This window comes from Aquarana catesbeiana, linkage group LG01 (genome assembly GCF_042186555.1).
Source record: "Aquarana catesbeiana isolate 2022-GZ linkage group LG01, ASM4218655v1, whole genome shotgun sequence".
Classification (NCBI taxonomy): domain Eukaryota; kingdom Metazoa; phylum Chordata; class Amphibia; order Anura; family Ranidae; genus Aquarana; species Aquarana catesbeiana.
The window spans coordinates 54642131-54663753 of record NC_133324.1 but is presented as its reverse complement, the minus strand read 5'-3'; the positions used below and the strand labels follow the sequence as shown (position 1 = coordinate 54663753).

Below are 21623 nucleotides of genomic sequence, written 5' to 3'. Positions count from 1 at the left end.
CCTCAGAGAGCGCCATATACAGGTGGAGGAGTTACTCCTCTAACTTTACTTGAGTGTAAAATTCTGCTTGAGCTATTAAGCTCTGTAAACAAGGGGCTGTTCTTTAAGAGGAGGAAGCTGAAAAACCTAAAAGGAAGCCTAAATATCCATCTGCTAGCTAGATATAAATTCATACAAAATAGTCAAACAATATTTCATATTTACCTGGCCAAAAAAAAAAAAAAGCAAATATTTTATCAAGTTAGCCCTGAACATAATAAAAGGACACTACTAGACATTCTGTTTATAGAGATTTACTGCAAAACGGCCAACTCACCTCATCATCCGCCTGCTGAAGGCGAGCAACGGCGTAACGTCGCACGGTGGGGTTGGTGAAGTGAGATGACAGGAGCTCCAGAGAGTCCTCCACATCCATTGGCTTCCACTTCCCCAGAAGTTCCAGGGCTTGTTTGGCCTCTTGCGGGAGATCCCAATTGACACACTTCAGGAATTTTGTCAAAGCCTAAAAAATAAATCGATCAATAAATAAATCATACCTGTATCTAAACATCTGCTGGAATATACAAGAAAGCAAATGATTTCATAGGGCAGCACAATGTGGCATTGCATTGTAATCATAGCAGTAGACTTGTGTCCCCACTTGTACCCGGATCTGCTCATTTTTCTTGAAGGTAAAGCTGAACTCTAGACTTCGCTCCAGTCTGTCACCTGTTTCTAGGCTCCTCTCCTGGACTGAAATGGCTTTCCCTGATTTCACTGCACACTGAGCTCCTCACAGTGTGCATCAGATGCTGAAGAAAGACAGACAGAGTCAGCCTTATTTCCTGGCTGGATGATGTCAGCATCACCCTAGACCAGGGGTGTCCAACCCACGGCCTGCGGCCCACATGCAGCCCAAGAAAGTTTAGCTTGCGACCTGGGCATGTCTGGAGGGACCCTGAGCAAGCAGTGAAGCCACACCTGGGTGACAGGGACAAGCTAGGCACATGCACATATGGAGGGATGCCATGCAAGCATAGCAGCCGCAGCGTCCGACAATGAAAAGCCAGGCATAGACACGTCTGGAGAGATGCTGGGGCTGCCGTATTTATAATAGCACCAGCAGCAGCAAATGCAGACACTCCCCATAGTTCCAAGGCAAGTAATTGGCTTTCTGCATGGAAATGCCCACTTCTCCAGGATGACATCCCTATCAAAGCCCTTTGACATTTCCATTACTCTTCCCAAGAGACAGCCAACTGCTTGCATCTGGGCTGAGGGCTGTTGTGAGGAGCACTGTGACAGGGGGCGGTTATGTTTTTAGAAGTTATACAGCACCCTGCTGGCCCCTCCCAGCAGCCATGATCTGCCAAGAAAAAAAAAAAAAAAAAAAAATTCTCCCATGAAGTTGGGCTGTGCCCACACTGCATGGGTTTACTGCTCGTCCTGTCTAGGGGCGCACCAAAAAGGCTATACTTACCCAATCCTTAGATCCCCTGGAAAACCGCAACTCCCGTACGTTCAGTGGTGGACTGTTCCTGCAGTCCTCACATCCAGAGCCAGTCCATGGGCGTGATGATGTCAGGAACAGTCCATTCACAAGACCACTAGCGTGCTTGGAGTGGGGAGTGACAGGGACCGTTCTTGAGCTCGGATTAGTGGAGTATATCTCCACTCTGAAAACCCCTCGACAAAAATGAGCTGTTACCCCGTGCAGTGCGAGCACAGCAAAAATAAAAGTTTAGCCCAGAGTTAAAAGTATTATGTTGATGAGGAGAAGTCAAAAAAGGTCAATTACAGTGGGGACGGAAAGTATTCAGACCCCCTTAAATTTTTCACTCTTTGTTATATTGCAGCCATTTGCTAAAATCATTTAAGTTTATTTTTTTTCCTCATTAATGTACACACAGCACCCCATTATGAAACAAAAACACAGAATTGTTGACATTTTTGCAGATTTATTAAAAAAGAAAAACTGAAATATGGTCCTAAGGCTGGCCATACACTATACAATTTTCTTGTTCAACTTTCCTTTAGATTTACCAAAACCGTATAACATGAGGTCACACCTAAGCCCTTTCAATGTGTATGCTATGTAATCAGGCAGGCCCTTGTACTACATAGTTGAAGGTAAATCTAAAGGAAATTGAATAAGAAAATTGTACAGTTAATGGTAGGGTTGTCCCGATACCGATACTAGTATCGGTATCGGCACCGATACCGAGCATTTGCCCGAGTACTTGTACTCGGGCAAATGCTCCCGAAGCTTCCCCCGATACCTGTACAGTCAGCGGTGATCGGCTCGTGGGGGAGTTACAAGCTTCTCCCCCAGCGGCTTTCAGCAGCTTTAGTGACATACAGCGGTGATCGCTCACAGCTGACTGTCACTGTATCCTCCTCCATGCCCCCTCCGTTCCTCTGTCCCCCTCCGCTGTCCCTCCGTTCCTCTCTCCTTCTCTTTGCCTCTCCGCTGTCCCCTCCGTTCTGCTGTGTCTCTCCGCTGTCCCCCTCCGTTCTGCTGTGTCTCTCCGCTGTCCCCCTCCGTTCCTCTCTCCTTCTCTGTCCCCCTCCGTTCCTCTCTCCTTCTCTGTCCCCCTCCGTCCTGCTGTCTCTCTCCGCTGTGTGAATGGAGAGAGTCAGCTGACTCTCTCCATTCACATAACTGAAACATTGTAATCTCCTGTGATTACGATGTGTCAGTTTATGAATGGAGAGGAGCCGCTGTCTTCTCTCCATTCATTCTCAGTGCAGCTGAGGCTGCAGAGAAAGGGACTGGGGGAATCTCTATCCTCTGTCTCTTTCTCTGTCTCAAGGGGGAGATATCAGAGGTCTGTTAAGACCCCCAAAGGGGCTGATTAAAAAAAAAACAAAAAACAAAAAAAAAATATAAAGAATAAAAAAAATATTATTGTAAAAAATCTCACCAAAGCCCCCCAACAGGGCTGATTAAAAAAAAAACAAAAAAAAAATATAAAGAATAAAAAAAATATTATTGTAAAAAATAAAAATTGTAAAAAAAAAAAAAAAACAAAAAAACAAAAAAACAAACACACACATACACCGTTCACCCCCTCCCCCCGCCCCCCAAAAAAAGAAAACACTGTAAAAAAAAAAAAAAAAAAAACACTGTCACGTGACATTAAGTATCGGTAATCGGTATCGGCGAGTACTTGAAAAAAAAGTATCGGTACTTGTACTCGGTCCTAAAAAAGTGATATCGGGACAATCCTACTTAATGGCCAGTCAAAGTATTCAGACCCTTCGCTGTGACACTATAAATCAGGTGCTGTCCATTTCTTCTGATCATATACACACACACACACACACACACACACAACACACACATACATATATATATTGCACATTTATTTTTTTACATGCAAACGAATGTGCATTTTTTTTTTAAATTGAATTTATCCTTTAAATTATTTGTACATTTGAACTCCAGTTTGTAGATTTCAGCTCACCTTTTCTTGGTTTGTGAGGTAGTATCTGAACTTCCACACCAAGTCCTGCTCCTCCGATGTCAGCTGCTTGGTTGGAGGATAACTGACAATGATCTGTAAAATAAAATGAAGTAAGAGATATACAATCTTTTCCAATCACCATTTAGTGACTTCTATAGTACTAAAGAAAGTCTCCACCGAGCTCCTAAGCTGTTTGCTCTGCACACTCAGATTAATGCTGGATTTAAGGCAGATGTAAAACACACAAATCAATGCAGCTCCATGTTCAATAATATGTCAATAAATGTCTTTTTTTTTTTTCTAAACAAAGTGGATGTTCCTGTAGCAGGCGACCTCTGAAGAAGAGACCAAAACCTAAAAAAAATAGCTCCAGACTCCTTCAGGAAAAAAATGAAAGTCAGCAGCTACACATACTGTAGCGGCTGACTTTTAATATAAGGACACTTACCTGTCCAGGGATCCCGCGTTGTCTTCACCCCAACCGATTTTTCAACCGACTCTCGGGTGCTGCCGCCGCCATTTCTTTTAAGGAAAACCAGCAGTGAAGGCTTTGCGGCTCCACAGCCGGCTCCCTACAGTGCATGTGCAAAGTGCACCGCGTCTTGCGGGGAAGAAGGCGGGGGAGGGGGGGCCGAACTTCCCTGTGACTTCGCTGAAGCAAGAGTGGGAGCGGATACCTGTCAGAACCAGCTGCAGGTTTGGAGTTGCCCTGACCCAGTCGCTTAGCCGTTACAATTTGGCCCTGGTCAAATACGCGCAAATCCTTACTCGTGCCCATTTTTTTTAAGCTTTCAACACATCAACTTCAGAGAAAACATGTTCGCTTGTTGACTTGCTGCCTGATATAACAAACCCACTTTCAGATGCCATGATGAGACAATCCATATTATTCACTTTACCTATCAGTGTTTATATTGTTATGGCTGCTTGGTGTAGGAGAAGATTTTCTTCAAAAATGAATGGCTTGGCTACAGGGTCTCTTTAAAAAGTTTGGACATTATACTGTAAGCTATATGGGGAAAGGGGGCGGATGGGTCTTGTATGTACTCTGCAAATATCCGTGGAAATGAAAAAGGAAGTCAAATCAATATATTTGCTGTAGACACACAGAGAGGATCCTCAGAGGGAAGGAAAGGTGACAGATTGGAGTCACTTACATTGAGCTGATCCCTGGTGGCAGCGTTGGGCTTCAGGTCATGGTCTGATGGGCCACTTCTCAGGCTCCTGGCAAGTTTGTGATGTTTACTCTCCACCAGGTTCTCCTAAAAGAAAAAAAAAAAAAAAAAAAAAAAAAAAAGGTCCGTGAGAAAGCAATACTGCGGACCCCCAGAATGAATGACGTGCTTCTAAACTGGCGACACGAAATAAATGTTATATATCATTTCAAGGCAACGTCAACAATCATCTCACCAATTTTTCCCTTTGTTTGAAAGCCCTTTAAAAAGGGGTTGTAAAGCCATGTTTAAATTTTTTTTTTTAAATAAACATTTTATACTTACCTCTGCTGTACTCCTCCCTGCATTGATAAACCCCCTGGTAGAAATGATATCCCGGGGGGGGGGGGGGGGTTACCTTGTGGGCGCGCTCCCGAGTCCAGCATTTGCGTCCATAGACACAGAATGCAGGCCCCGCCCCCCCATCATTCGATTTGATTGACAGCAGCGGGAGCCAATGGCTGCGCTGCTATCAATCTATCCAATCAAGAGCCAAGACAAGGGGCAGAGAAGTAGAGCGCCTCTCTGGCGAGGGAACCAACGGGCTCAGGTGAGTAAAATGGGGGGGCTGGGGGGCCGGTCAGTGACAGAAGTTTTTTCACCTTAATACATAGGATGCATTAGGGTGAAAAAACACGAGGGTTTACAACCCCTTCAAGGACTTGTTCACACTGGTGGTGCCCTCTGAAGAGAGATCCATGTTTGGATCCATGGTGTTAAACCCAGAAGCAAACATTTATTACACTGTAGCTTGTCAATGGTGTGATGGCTGCATTCATTTTTTATTCTTCTATTTTTATCTGGTGATCTATCCATTAAAGTGTTACTAAACCCACAACAGTAAAATCAGTCTGTATACGCAGTAAAGCATGCCTGTTATACTCACTGTGGAACCTAAGGGGTTAATACTCTGCATTGTGTATAAAAAACAGTTTGATCCTGTCTTCTCTGATCCTTTCCTTCTTCCACAGTCCCTAAACCATCTCCAGTGCAGAGGCCAGGGGACAAGCTGCACATGCTCAGTTCGGTGTGTATTGCTAAAGAGGTTTTTTTTTTTTTCTTGGGAGGGTGCATGTGATCAGCACAGGGCCAATCAGCACTGTCCAGACAGAGGGTCAGGGGTCCTGCAGCCTCATAGGACAGTCAGTCAGAGTAGAATGAAAACTCCTCCTACAAGTTTTAACCAGACACTGATAGAAGTCACAAGACTGCTATATACTGCTGATGAGAAAAGATATTTATCAGTTTATATTTACTAAATTAATTGCATTTCCATGTTCTGTGTACTGTGGGAGACCAGATATAGTGAATGCAGAGCCCTGGGTTTAGAAAAACTTTAAAGTGGAGTTCCGCTTAAAAAAAATAAATAAAAAATCACCAGCTACAAATACTGCAGCTGCTGACTTTTAATAATCGGACACTTCCCTGTCCCAGGGTCCAGCAATGCGGGGGAACGAAGCCCCACACGTTCCTCCTCCTCTCTGCGGTGCCGCCATTGTTACTGTGGGAGTCCGGATGTGGCTTCACAGCCGGGCACACACTGCGTAAGCTGTGCAGCGCTCCGTGACTGGCCGGGCAATCATCTGGGACCTGTGACGTGTTCCAGATGATTGCCGAGAGGGAGGGGGGAGAGGTGATCTCCCTTCCGGTGCCGCTGTGCGCCGGGAGGAAGTGGGAGCTGGAAATGTGGCACATCAGGGGGTCACCTTCCCTTAAAGCAGAAATTCCATTTTTGGGTGGAACTACGCTTTAACTGACAATTGCGCGGTCATGCAACACGGTAGTCTCATGAAATTGATGTCCCCCCCCCCAAAAATAGAGCTTTCTTTTTGGTGGTATTTGATCACCACTGTAGTTTTGTTTGCACTATAATCATAAATACACTAAAAAAAATAAATAAAAAAATAACTATTTTTTGCTTTCTGCTATAAAAAAAAAAAAAATCTGAAAAGAACAAACAGATTTCTTCATAAATGTAGGTCACTATGTATTCTGCTACATGTCTTTGGTATAAAAAAAAAATTCTTAATAAGAGTATATTGAATTGATTTGCACAAAAGTTATAGCGTCTACAAACTATAGTATATATACTGACGTTTTTAATTATTTATTTTGTTTATACTAGTAATGGCGGTGATCAGTGACTTATAGAGGGACTGTGATAGTATGGTGGACAAACTGACACTAACTGAAACTTTTGACACTTTATGAGAGCCAGTGACACTAATACAGCAATCAAAATCTATTTTATCATCAATTTGGGCCAAAATGTATTCTGCTACATGTAAAAAAAAAAAATCCCAATACGTGTAAATTGATTGGTTTGCATGAAAGTTATAGCGTCTACAAACTATGGCATATATACTGGAATTTTGTTTACTACTATAAGGCAGCGATCAGCGACTTATAATGGGACTATGACAATCTGACGCTGGGGGGGAACTCACTGCCACATCATCCCTCTTTTTTTCCTCCTCCCCTCCTTCCCTATTCCTCCCCCTTCTTTTTGTTTTTGCTTTTGTTGTTTTGGTAAAAATAAAAAAAACTTGCTCTATAAGCAGAGATATTAATATTTAAATAATATATATTTGCGGTTTGTTTGAATTGTTCCTTTTTTTTTTTTCCCTTTTTCTTTCTACAAGAGCTAAAATGCCTGAATATATTTTTTTGTTCTTTTTGGATTTGTGTTTGAAACGGCAATAAAAAGTAAATAAATCCCAGGCTGGCTTACCTGGTTACCCCCACACCTAGCAGGTTCGCACAAAGTTATCCTCCATAACCCCCCCCCCCCCCTTAACCCCCCTTCTCTTCTCTCTCTCTTCACCCACCCCCCCCCCAATCCCTCCTCTCTGACTTCTCTCCTTTCGCTTTCATTTTATCTAACTATTCTTCTCTCTATTCTTTTTCTCGGATCTATGGACCCGAATTAATGGGATCCATCTCTTCTAATATATGAAAATGGTCTAGGACCCACTAAAGGGTAACACACCTGCACCACTAGTATTGCTGCCTTGCACGCACCCAGTACCAAAATATTGCTTTAAGCGCCTATCACACAAAATAAGAGAGACGTCTCAGAGAGCAAAATGTCATCCTGTTCTTTGGATGTAATAAAATGCTCTCGTATGTAACGTATACATGCAATGTGATGTAAGATAACAAACTGTGTGTGCCCAGATGTCTGTCTTTGACCGTGGTCCTTGAACAAATAAAATAACTGAAAAAAAAAAGTAAAAAAAAAAAAAAAAAAAAAAAAAACACTGCCACTGACATCACCAGTGACACGAATACAGTGATCAGTGCTAATTCTATACACTGTCACTGTACTAATGGCTGGGAAGGGGTTAACATCCAGGGCGATCCAAGGAGTAAATGTGTGCCTAACCAGTGTTTGTGTGTACCGTGTGTGGTGCTTTTATGAAGAGATGTGATGGATTTTATTCCCCGCATTTCAGGAAGACAAAAATCCCCCGTTGACAGGACAAAGCTCTGTATTGTTTACATTGACAGAGAGCCCTGTCCTGTCTTACTTCTCACTGATCAGCGGGTGATGGTGGTCGTCCATTGGCCGGCACCCGCTGATTGGCTTGTGCTGTGACTAAATCACAGCACAGCCGGCGTGCGACCCCCTACCTGGAAAAGTAGAATCGTGTGTATATTTACACAGGATTCTGCACAGCCGGCCTGCACTGAAGCGGTACAACTACAGCGCACGGTCAGCAAGTGGATATACACATTTCTGGAGTTCAGGTTGACTTGAAGGGGTAACGGGTACTCACCATAGACATCTGAGGGTCAGGAACTCGCACAATCTCCGCACTGGTGCTGATTTGACTGGACTCATCCCCATCCTGCAAGATATTGTTGGTTAAAGAAGATTCTGAACTCCAAGTATGTCTCCATATATCAATACACCATACATAAGACATAGATAAATGTGACTCATTATATTCTGTTTACATCTGAGATGGCCTCCTTCCAAAACCGTTTGCTGTCATGGGGGAGGGGGCATTATCTGCACATTCTGTTTTAATGACATACTTTAGTTATCACAAATTCCTATTTTGGAAATACATCTGCTGACCTTGGGCTATTTTTTTGGTTATGAACTTTTTGGCATAAAAGCAAAACGCTATGTGCAAAAAACTAACACTGCACATCACCCTGAACACACCATCCCCACCGTGAAACATGGTGGTGGCAACTTCATGTTGTGGGGATGCTTTTCTTTAGCAGGGACAGGGAAGCTAGTCAGAGTTGATGGGAAGATGGATGGAGCCAAATACAGGGCAATCTTAGAAGAAAACCTTTTAGGTGGGTCATATATGGGTCGAATTTTTAAAGATTTTTTTTTCGAAAATCTTATCTAAGAATTTTTGTTCGTATTTCGCACCATCAGTGGGCTGGAGCAACAGTCGATTTTCGTGCGGCAATCAAATTTGAGTAATTGGACATGTTGGAAATTTTTTGAAAAACTAAAGACTTTCTAATCAATGATGGGAGAACCGTGCGAGAAATGTAACTGGAAAAGAAATGCGCATAAGTGCTAGAAAAGAAAATTCCCGGAAAGAAAAGAAGATTCCCGGCCACGAAAATTCTTTTCTGTAGCAACATGAGGTGAAATTAAAGGCTTGATAGGCCGAATTTAGAAATCAATGGTGGCTCCATCAGATCACAAAAACGCACAAATTTTCTGATTTTCAAAAGAAAATGTTTTCAAAATTCGACCGTGTATTGCCACAGCCTAATGCCGTGTACACACAACCAGACTTTTCGACCAAACTCGTCCTCCGGAACGAATCCGTCGGACAATCCAACTGTGTGTGTGGGCTTCATCGGACTTCCGACTAACATTTTCGGTCGAAAATCAGCACGTTTCAAATCTTTCCGACGGACTTGAGTCCGGTCGAAAAGTCCATTCGTCTGTATGCTAGTCCGATGGAGGAAAACCGGCGCTAGGGCAGCTATTGGTTACATGGCATAAGAGTCTGAAAAAGACTTGAGACTGGGGTGGAGGTTCACCTTCCAGCAGGACAACGACCCTAAACATACAGCCAGAGCTACAATGGAATGGTTTATATCAAAGTTAATTCATGTGTTAGAATGGCCCAGTCAAAGTCCAGACCTAAATCCAATTGAGAATCTGTAGCAAGACTTGAAAATTGCTGTTCAGATGCTGTCCATGCTATCTGACAGAGCTTGAGATATTTTGCAGAGAAGAATGGGCAAAAATGTCCCTCCCTAGATGTGCAAAGCTGGTAGAGACATCCCCAAAAAGACTTGTAGTTGTAACTGCAGTGAAAGGAGGTTCTACAAAGTATTGACTCAGGGGGGCGCCATACAAATGTACCCCACACTTTTCACATTTATTTGTAAACCATTTATCATTTTCCTTCCACTTCACAATTAAGTGCCAGTTTGTGTTGGTCTATCACATAAAATCCCAATAAAACACATTTACGTTTTTGGTTGTAACATGACAAAATGTGGAAAATTTCAAGGGGTGTGAATACTTTTTCAAGGCACTGTATGTGTGTAAAGTGCTATATAAATACCTGTAATAAATAAGATTAAAGTGGAACTTTAGTCAGAAAAGGTCCTGCTAGATCACTTCAGGCTGGCTCCTTATGCAGATACAGCTATGTAAAACATAAAAATAAGTGCCTTATACTGTTTAAAATCCAGTAATACGCATTCTCACCCTAGTCTACACATGCTCAGTTCTCTATTTTTTAGGCACTGCTGAGTTTATAGAGGCCGACCTGCTGACAGTCTTGAAGCAGAATTAAACCCTCCTATCTTTACAGCCAAGGAAGCTGCTTCTGTTTGATCTGCAGCTGCCATGCTGCTGCACATATGATCAGTTATAACACCAGCCATGTGATGGTTTGACAGTTTGGTTGAGGACAAAAGCAAACATAACAGTTGGCAATCCCGGCATTTCAGGAATGTAACTTTTTGTAATCCGTTAAATTGATGGGTTTAGTTCCGCTTTATGATTTACTGCTGTTCAGGGGCTCTGGGCTCCTGCAAAATGGCAGCCTCCAGCAAGAAGAAACAGGAGCAACTCTGGAGGCAATTTACAGCACACACTAATTCTTTTAGCATAACTATTAATGTGGAATGTATGTTCCTTGCTAGAGATTTTTTTTTTTAATCAAGTTGTTATGGATAAAGTTCTGCTTTAAAGAACTTGAACAACTATCTGTATCTAGGTAAAGAAGGGTGGTGGTTGCGCTGTGATAAAGGGACAGTGGGGGAAAAGGGGGTGAGGGAGGGGCTACAAAAATAACATAAAAAATGAAACAGAGTGACCTGAAAAATGAGCCAAACGCACTAATGGGCTCTAGATGCTAAGAAACATAGTGAAAATACAATACAAAATTGCTGGCATCAAAAATACATATAAATTAAATATTACATTTCAGGCAAGCAATACGTGATGCATAAGTGACAATGGTGGAACAGTGAATCCAGTGGAAATGACTGCTTAAATAAAACAGACCTTATAGATGGATAAAAAAATGCTGACAAAAATAGAAACGTAAAAATAGCAATGGCACAAACGAAAGTGAGTAAGTGAGTAACAATCAAAATTAATTAGAACATAAGATAAGTCCAAAATAGGTATGGGCTAGTGTCACACTAGCAAATAAGTGACAACTCTGATGGGCTGCAAGTGACAGGTCCCTAAGACCCCTTTCACACTGGGGCGGTTTGCAGGCGGTATTGTGCTAAAAATACCGCCTGCAAACCGCCCCTAAACAGCCTCCGCTGTTTGTTCAGTGTGAAAGCCCGAGGGCTTTCACACTGAAGCGGTGCGCAGGCAGGGCGGTGAAAAAAGTCCTGCAAACCGCTTTTTTGGAGCGGTGAAGGAGCGGTGTATTCACCGCTCCTTCACCGCTCCTGCCCATTGAAATCAATGGGACAGCGTGGCTATACCGCGGTAATACCGCGGCTATAGCCGCGCTGTACGAGCGGATTTTAACCCTTTTTCGGCCGCCAGCGGGGGTTAAAACCGCACCGCTAGCGGCCGAATACCACTGCAAGAACGACGGTACAGCAGCGCTAAAAATAGCGCTGTTGTACCGCCGACGCCCCCACCACCCCAGTGTGAAAGGGGCCTTAGGGAAGGTAAATAGCAGTCCCGTCACCAGGTCAAAAAAAGCTTGTGGCTCCAATAGTGAAGGGAGGGGGATCTTCAGTGAGGACACCTCCGTGTTTGCAAGCCGCTTACCTTACAGCTGTAAGGCATACAGCTTGTGTTGCAAATGGCCAGCAGATGTGGAAGTTCCGTGTAAGCAGGTAATAACGGTGGTGAAAATGCCAGCAGAAATATATAGAAATAAAAAAATAATAAACAGCATGTAATATGACTCTGACGACCACAGTGGAGAGGGGCAAGACACAAAGGAGGGGAGGTAGCACTCACTTTTATAAAGTGAGTGTGGGCATCAATCCACGAGCGCCGAGCTTGTATGCCTCCAGGAGTATCTCCAATCTGCAGTCTGTCCCCATGCCTCACTCCTCAGGTAGAATAACAGTATAGGGTATAGGAAGAGAGAAACGCGCATAGCGTGATCCCATATAAAAATATATATTTATTAGATAAAAAAACGTCCAGTCAACTTACATTTAAAAAAACGCTGAAGTGCATAGCAACCACGAGCGCCGAGCTCGTCTCCTGTTTGTCTGTGGCAGCGTCCCGTGATCCAATCCTAGGACAGCACAGGACGCTGCCACAGACAAACCAGGTTTTGGTGCTTTTAGCAATGTGGGCAGGTGCCAAGTCCTGCTGGAAAATGAAGTAAGCATCCCCATAGAGCTCATCTGCGGAAGGAAGCATGAAGTGCTCCAAAATCTCCTGGTAGACGGCTGTGTTGACCCTGGACTTAATGAAGAACAGTGGACCAACACCAGCAGATGACATGGCTCCCCAAATCAACACAGACTGTGGAAACTTCACACTGGACTTCAAGCATCTTGCAGTGTGTGCCTCTCCATTCTTCCTCCATACTCTGGTTCCTTGGTTTCCAAATGAGATGCGCAATTTGCCCTCATCAGAAAAGAGAACTTTGGACCACTGAGCAAAAGACCAGGTCTGTTTTTCTTTAGCCCAGGTAAGACATTTCTGACATTTCTGTTTGTTGTTCAGGAGTGGCTTGACAAGAGGAATACGACATTTGAAGCCCATGTCCAGGGTCCGTCTTTTTGTGGTGGCTCTTGATGAACTGACTCCACCCTCAGTCCACTCCTTGTGAAAGTCCCCAACACTTTTGAATGGCCTTTTCCTGACAATCCTCTCCAGGCTGCGGTCATCCCTGCTGCTTGTGCACCTTTTTCTTCCACACTTTTCCCTTCCACATAACTTTCTTTATTAATGTGCTTTGATACAGCACTTTGGGAACATCAAACTTCTTTTGAGGCTTTCCCTCCTTATGGAGCGTGTCAATGGTGGTTTTCAGGTAAGCAGTCTTTCCCATGATTGTGATTCCTACTGAACCAGACTGAGAGACCATTTAAAGGCTCAGGAACCCTTTTGCAGGTGTTATGGCTTAATTAGCTGATTAGAGTGGGACACTTTGAGCCTAGAATATTGCACCTTTTCACAATATTCTAATTTTCTGAGATTGTGGATTTGAGGTTTTCATGAGCTGTAAGCCATAATCATCACAATTATAACCAATCACAGCTTGAACTATCTTGCTTTGCATGTAATGAGTTTATCTCATATATTAGTTTCACCTTTTAAGTTGCATTCGTGAAATAAATGAACTTTTGCACGATATTCTAATTTTTCGAGCATCACCTGTAAATATATCTTCAACTTTTGTTTACAGGAAAAAAAAAAAAAAAAAAAAGAAGATCTAAAAATCGAAAAAATTGTGAGCAGCACAGTACGGTGTGATATCTGAGCAGTGAAGCGTTGGGTCAGTTGAGCCTCATTTTTATGCGGCGCTCAGAGATAAGTGAATGCAATATAATGTAGGTCAGATGTTCCCGTGTCCTATCTCAATATAATCACTAATAAGATTCTGCACAAGCCTGTCGGGAAAACGACAACCGCCGGCATGGAGGACACATTTACGCTGACGACGGCCACCAAACAATTTCAATTAACTAGAAAGTTTTACTTTTTTTTTTTTTTTTTTTTTTTTATGCCTTTTAAAATTATTTTTTAAGGTACTTATATAGTGCCGTCAATTTACGCAGCGCTTTACATATACATTGTACATTCACATCGGTCCCTACCCTCAAGGAGCTTACAATCTAAGGTCCCTAACTCACATTCATATATACAGTGGGACGGAAAGTATTCAGACCCCCTTAAATTTTTCACTCTTTGTTATATTGCAGCCATTTGCTAAAATCATTTAAGTTCATTTTTTTTCCTCATTAATGTACACACAGCACCCCATATTGACAGAAAAACACAGAATTGTTGACATTTTTGCAGATTTATTAAAAAATAAAAACTGAAATATCACATGGTCCTAAGTATTCAGACCCTTTGTTGTGACACGCATATTTAGCTCAGGTGCTGTCCATTTCTTCTGATCATCCTTGAGATGGTTCTACACCTTCATTTGAGTCCAGCTGTGTTTGATTATACTGATTGGACTTTATTAGGAAAGCCACACACCTGTCTATATAAGACCTTACAGCTCACAGTGCATGTCAGAGCAAATGAGAATCATGAGGTCAAAGGAACTGCCTGAAGAGCTCAGAGACAGAATTGTGGCAAGGCACAGATCTGGCCAAGGTTACAAAAAAATTTCTGCTGCACTTAAGGTTCCTAAGAGCACAGTGGCCTCCATAATCCTTAAATAGAAGATGTTTGGGACGACCAGAACCCTCCCTAGAGCTGGCCGTCCGGCCAAACTGAGCTATCGGGGGAGAAGAGCCAAAGATCACTGTGGCTGAGCTCCAGAGATGCACTCTGGAGATGGGAGAAAGTTGTAGAAAGTCAACCATCACTGAAGCCCTCCACCAGTCGGGGCTTTATGGCAGAGTGGCCCGACGGAAGCCTCTCCTCAGTGCAAGACACATGAAAGCCCGCATGGAGTTTGCTAAAAAAAAAAAAAAAACACACCTGAAGGACTCCAAGATGGTGAGAAATAAGATTCTCTGGTCTGATGAGACCAAGATAAAACTTTTTGGCCTTAATTCTAAGCGATATGTATGGAGAAAACCAGGCACTGCTCATCACCTGTACAGTCCCAACAGCGAAGCATGGTGGTGGCAGCATCATGCTGTGGGGGTGTTTTTCAGCTGCAGGGACAGGACGACTGGTTGCAATCGAGGGAAAGATGAATTAGGCCAAGTACAGGGATATCCTGAATGAAAACCTTCTCCAGAGTGCTCAGGACCTCAGACTGGGCCGAAGGTTTACCTTCCAACAAGACAATGACCCTAAGCACACAGCTAAAATAACGAAGGAGTGGCTTCACAACAACTCCATGACTGTTCTTGAATGGCCCAGCCAGAGCCCTGACTTAAACCCAATTGAGCATCTCTGGAGAGACCTAAAAATGGCCGTCCACCAATGTTTACCATCCAACCTGACAGAACTGGAGAGGATCTGCAAGGAGGAACGGCAGAGGATCCCCAAATCCAAGTGTGAAAAACTTGTTGCATCTTTCCCAAAAAGACTCATGGCTGTATTAGATCAAAAGGGTGCTTCTACTAAATACTGAGCAAAGGGTCTGAATACTTAGGACCATGTGATATTTCAGTTTTTCTTTTTAAAAAATCAGCAAAAATGTCAACAATTCTGTGTTTTTCTGTCAATATGGGGTGCTGTGTGTACATTAATGAGGAAAAAAAAATGAACTTAAATGATTTTAGCAAATGGCTGCAATATAACAAAGAGTGAAAAATTTAAGGGGGTCTGAATACTTTCCGTCCCCACTGTATACTAGGGACAATTTAGACAGAAGCCAATTAACCTACCAGCATGTCTTTGGAGTGTGGGAGGAAACCGGAGTACCCGGAGGAAACCCACGCAGGCACAGGGAGAACATGCAAACTCCAGGCAGGTAGTGTGGTGGTTGGGATTCAAACCAGTTCAAGTGGTTCTAAAGCCTGAAGTTTTTTTTTACCTTAAAGTGATGGTAAACCTTCCTGTTTTTTTTTTAAACAAAATGTCATACTTACCTCCACTGTGCAGCTTGTTTTGTACAGAGTGACCCCGCTTCTGAGGTCCCCCCCCGGCTCTCGCGGCTCCTCCTCCCCCTAAGAGAAGTGCGCTCCCTAGTCCAGCATTTGGGTCCATAGACACAGAATGCCAGTCTCGGCCCTGCCCCCCGCATCATTGGATTTGATTGACAGCAGAGGGAGCCAATGGCTGTGCTGCTATCAATCTATCTAATCAAGAGCCGGGACCTCGTGCAGAGAGGGAGAGCGCGTCTCCGCCGAGGGAATTACGGGGCTCAGGTAAGTAAAACGGGGGTGCGGTTGTCAAACTACAAGTCCCATGAGGAATTGCAAGGTTAACAGTTACAAGCTTGACTACTAAAGGTAGAGGCATGATGGGACTTGTAGTTGTCCCCTTCCTGCCCCTTTCATTCATTAGATTTTCGTTCCTTCAATCACACTTGGGTGTTACTTAGGACAGTCTGTATGCAAATACAATCTGCCTTAGAATTACCATTCCTCCAGAATGACACCCGACCCGAAGGGCATTTTTATATTTGCATAACTCCTCCCATGAGCCAGCCCACTGACTTCATCAGGGTTGAGGGCTCTTGAGAGGAGTACCAAGGCAGGGTGCTGTGTTTTCAGGAAGTTATGTACAGCACCCTGCTGGGCCCCTCCCACCAGCCAAGACCCGACTGCAATATGCATAGAGAAGCACAGAGATCCAGTGATGACATTACCGGGTCTAAAACAAGGTATTATTTGAAAATTTGCATTAGCATGTTTAGAAGTAGGAAAGAAATACGCAGATCATCTTTTTATGAACAATGAATCCTGTTTTGTAATAAATAAAGACAGAACTTATGTTCGAAAATCATTACTACATTCCCTTTAAACGTCGCCCCTTGGGGAAGCTTCTTTAAAGTGGATCAGCGTGAATCTCTTTCACTTTACAGTTTCCTTTTTTACCCATTAAAGTACAATTCTCCATTAATAACAAGAAAAATAAAAAACGCATTACCACCTGCGTGTTGTCATTAATAAGCTGTGCGGCGCGGCTCGCGGCAGAAAGCTATTCATGCCCCGGTGCCCATGATTAGTGACTGTGTGACGCTGCTCCCTAATCAGTGAGAAGACGGCAGGGTATTCCATTATATCAGAGATTTATAGGAGGGAAGTAATGAGAGCCTGGCGTGTGACAACGCACATCAGTACCACTAGAATAGATAAACCCCGCATAATGACAGCTTTTACTGGAGACAAATGGCGAGGTGATGGAAGTGTCAAAAATAGGTGAAGAAATATATTTACATTTTCCTTTAAAAGTTTGTTCATGCAATTAAAGTGCACCGGTGCCTTATGGAATTCTATAGGTGCCATCCTGCTCATTGAAGGCTTCCTGTCACATGCTGTTAGGACTTGTCCACACTAGCCTTTGAGGAGCAGTAAAACCCTGTGGTTGAGCTACGTTATTTTACTGCACCCTCTATAACCGCAAAGGCCGGGGGGGCTGTACAAATGCTGTAGCAGGAATTATATCCCTTGTCAAGTGAATGAGGCCGCTCTGCAAATGCAAAATACAACGCCTCTTGTCAAATGCTATCTAAAGAGCTATCCAATCGTGGATCACTCTTCAGAGACCAAAGACATGGTCTCTAAAAAAAAAAAAATCGGCCATAGACTTTAGTTTGAAAACTTTCATTTTTGGAATGTTCGTTCGATTTTACTGGACAAAAAAAAAAAAAAAGTTTTCAAAAGTTTGGCTTTTTAGCAATTATGAAAGACCTCTGTAAACTCTAATTTCAGAATGACTTCATCATGTAGGAATGTTAAGAAATATGAAATGACATTTTAATGACTAATGAATTTTAAGTGATTGTAAAGACTGAAGATTTTTTTTTTTATGCATTCTATGCATAAAGGTAAAGAACCTTCTGTGTATAGTTCCCCCTTAAAACTTACCTGAGCCCGACTCCGGTCCAGCGATGTGCACGAGAGTCTCGGCTGTCCAGGGTCTCTCCCTCTTTATCGGCTGAAACATACTGTCAATTACAGCCAGTGAGCCAATGAGAAGAAAGCGGGGCGGGGCCAAGATGCTCTCAGCGTGTTAATGGACAAAAAGAGCGGCGGCTTGAAGCCCCCCATAGCAAGCTGCTTGCTATGAGGGGGCACTCAGCAGGAGGGAGGGGCCCGGAGCGCTGGCATGGGATCAGAGAAGAGGAGGATCGGGGCTGCTCTGTGCAAAACCACTACACAGAGCAGGGAAGTATAACATGTTTGTTATTTTTAAACAAAAAAAAATCTGCATGGAATAACCCTTTAATTTCATGTTTCTGCGGCGCTGCACGAGGGTCCTTTCACACGGGTATTATCTGTTCAGTTGCATTTTTGCTGACATCAGTTTGTAAATCCATTTTTAGTTTAGTTCAGTTTTTTTATATCCATCTTCAGTTCAAGTGATTGTAAAGGCACATTTTCTTTTTTTTTTTCTTTTAATAAACATGTTATACTTGCAATGGTTTTGCAGAGTAGCCTCGATACTCCTTTTCTTGGGTACCCCATCGTCTCTCCTGGTCCCTCCCCCCCGCCGAGTGCCCCCATAGCAAGCCTCTTGGGTGGTGTTAAACATTGCACCTGCAGCTGCCCAAAACTCCCCCTTCGCATCTGGTCAGTTGAAGCATTTAGCCCTACCATGGCGGGCATCCCCTGCTCTCCACCATGGGCATCACAAACAGGCATCACTGCGGCCGGCATCACGGGCAGTAGGCATCAGGGGCATCACAGGCGGCGGACATCACGGCGACTTCTCCTTCCCCTGCTAGGCAGCTTTCGTCTCCTCCCTCCTCCTTGGCAGCCAATCCGGAAACAGGTGTCAGACCCACTTCCTGATAGAGAGGAGATTCAGTGTGAGAATAGTGGGCTCGGTTTGCATTCTCTGCGCCCCGAGCCCACTGTATTAGAGCCTCTGGCTCAAATCTGGTCCTTCAAAAAAAAACAAAAAAACAAAACACTCTGCCATTGGAATTCATCCATTCACGGTCCTGAAAGGGCCCAGGTACACAAATAGGGGCGGCCACGCCATGCGCCCTTGATGGACGGGCCGCCCCTGCCAAAACCAATCATAGGTGACCAATGCATAAACAAAAAAGGTCTGTTGCCTAAAAATGTACATAAAAATGGAACAGATATAAACGGACAGCATCTGTTGTTGTTCAGATCCATCTAATTGACGGGGGGCGCAGGCCTGAATATACAAGGGTGTAGAAAGATGTAAACGGATGATCGTCCATTTACAGTACATCCACCCACCCATAGACATACATTGTGGTGCAATCTGGATCCATCTGAAAAACTGACAGGCAGATCTAGACGGAACAAGGCCCAACGTTTAAGGTGGTGATATACGGTATTTGTTTAATAAAAGAAAAAGCAAAAAATGGCCCCCCTGCAAGTTAAAGTGGTTGTTAACCCACTGTACTAAAATAGTGTTATCCCCTCTGTATCATAATAACATTTGTCCCTGTGCCTGTGCAATGTAAAAAAAAAAAAAAAACCTGCCGATCTGTACCTGTATAAGTTGCACTCCGAGCGCTCAGCTGTCATGTCAGCTCCCTTGTTTCTGCAGTGGGCGGGGCCGAGCTGTCCTGCTGACGTCAGGCGGTGGAGGAGAAGGAGAGAGCCCGACAATCAGCTGGGTGCCGGGAGGTACAGATCGGCTGAGTTTTTACATTACAAAGGCACAGATGTTCTAATGCTACAGAGGGTATAAAAAAAAAAAAAATGTATGATCAGATATGAGAAGAGCAAGGGGGGGAGGGGGGGGGGGCGCAGGTACGAGGGGAGAGGGGAGGAGGACAGGGGACCCTGACACAGGGAGAGCTGCAGCTGACAGAATCACGCAAACGGACCACGGTATCTGGGGCTCAGCAGCCATGATTATTGTGGTCTGTTTGCAGGGAGGAGGGTATAGCCAGGCAGGATCAGCCAAGTTTTTTAGGGTATACAGGGGGTCAAATGACACAGCACAAGCACTGTGCTATATATAATGCTTTAAGAGAACAGGGTCAGTATTTTTTTTTTTTGGGTTAAATGCTTTAAAGCCATAATATACACCGCATATGTTATGACAGACCTCCCTGTAAAATAAAGCACTCCAGCGGTGCGCTCTCACCGCTGTCGGCGCTTCGATCTTCACAAAGTCTTCCTTCCAGGTTTGTGCTCTCCAGTCGTTTAAATGGCCGAGCCACAATGACGTCACTCCCATGCATGTGCACAGGAGTCACAATCGTGATACAGCACTCTATATTGACAGCATACTCAGTAATGTTCAGTGCTGTCAGTGCAGAGCGCAGTGCACATGTGCTGGTTACCTCACTGACTGCTGAAATTGTAAATATCTCCTAAACGATGCATGTTTCAGAGATTTTGTACTGCACCTACAAGTAAGCCTTTTTATAAACTTACCTCTAGGTACACAAGTGAAAAAGTAGTGTTTTCTACTTCTTTAAAGTGATTGGTAATTTTAAAAAGATCATTTATGTTTACAAACAGGTTATACTTACCTGCTCTGTGCAATGGTACTGTACAGAGTGGCCCCGATCCTCCTCTTCTCGGGTGTCCCGCCCATGCTTCTGGCTCCTCCTCTCTGGCACATGCCCCTATAAGGAAGCCGCTTCCTATGGGGGAACTCGTGTGGGCTCGCTCCCGAACCAATGTTGTTGTCGAATCAATGAGTCATCACACCAGATCAATGAATCACATCAGAACGTGTTGGGGGAAACCCTCATTCAGTTCAAAACGCTCTGCAGTTGCGATCTGCAGCAGGTGTCGACGTTAAGTTAAAGGAGAAGTCCAGCCTGAGCTCATTTGGCTGGGCTTCTCCTCTGGGTCACAAGAGTGCAATTCGTTTTGTACCCCTGTGACCAGTTTTCAACAGAGAGCGGTCTGAAGTCCTCCGCTCTCTGCTGACGACAATGGAAGTCTGGATCCCCCAGGTGCAGGGGCGGCCCATCCTCTTAGGGGTGCCCAGGCGCCACCCCCCTATTCTCTCCACCCTCTTTATGCAGTGGATAGATTCATGCATAGCTGCCGCCCCCTATTCATGTGTCTGGGTCACTGGGCATATGAATTAGAGCGGCCAGGGTTTTTTTTTTTTTTGAAGCACAGATTAGAGCCATAGGCTTCAAAATAAGCTGGACATGGGACGCAGAGTATTGCATCTGGAGCCCACCTAGGTGTGTTGCAACAGCAAATAAATATTTTCTGTTGCAACACTGATCCTCCTCCCGGCCAATCGGGAAGCATATATGAAACCTGTTTCCCGATTGGCCAAAATGTCAAGCGATTCTATTGGACACCTAGTGATGGGAGGTGGAGAGAGGAGACACCGCAGAAGCCGATCCAGGAGAGGACACCGGTCACTGGAGCAGCTTTCCCAGCCCGCCACGCTCTCTCCGCCCGCAACCAAGGTAAGGACAGGAGGTGGTGGGGGCTGTGTTAGTGCCGTGTTTGGTGGTGGTGGTGGGGGGTTGTTTGCCCGCCCCCCCAAAAAAACCCCAAGCCACCACTGGTCAGGTGCCTGGACCGATAGCCATCTCAGGCTCTCAGTGAGCCGCTGAGAGCCTGAGACAGCCGCTCCCCGCCCCTCCACAGCTCAGCACTCCAATGATTGTGGAGGAGCAGAGCAGGAAAGATGCTGATTGACAGTCAGCAACTCTCTGCTCAAAGAGCCTAGAGAACCGAGCCATCGGCGGTGTTCAATCGCTGAGTTCTCAGTGCAGAGGAGCGGGGGGGGGGGGGGGGGGGGAACAGATGCTGCATCCAC

At 44.3% G+C, this 21623-nt stretch overlaps 1 protein-coding gene across 2 annotated transcripts in view; it reads right to left on the bottom strand.

The window, feature by feature from the left end:
• Positions 1-21623, bottom strand: part of PIK3C3 (phosphatidylinositol 3-kinase catalytic subunit type 3) — a 311657-nt gene that overhangs the window by 224669 nt on the left and 65365 nt on the right. For both annotated transcript variants that reach the window (XM_073618729.1, XM_073618740.1), the window contains 4 exons: positions 8440-8511; positions 4604-4708; positions 3447-3539; positions 317-502 (listed from right to left, as the gene is read on the bottom strand). In XM_073618729.1, coding sequence (XP_073474830.1) covers positions 317-502; positions 3447-3539; positions 4604-4708; positions 8440-8511 — 456 coding nt within the window. The remainder of the gene's footprint in view (positions 1-316; positions 503-3446; positions 3540-4603; positions 4709-8439; positions 8512-21623) is intronic.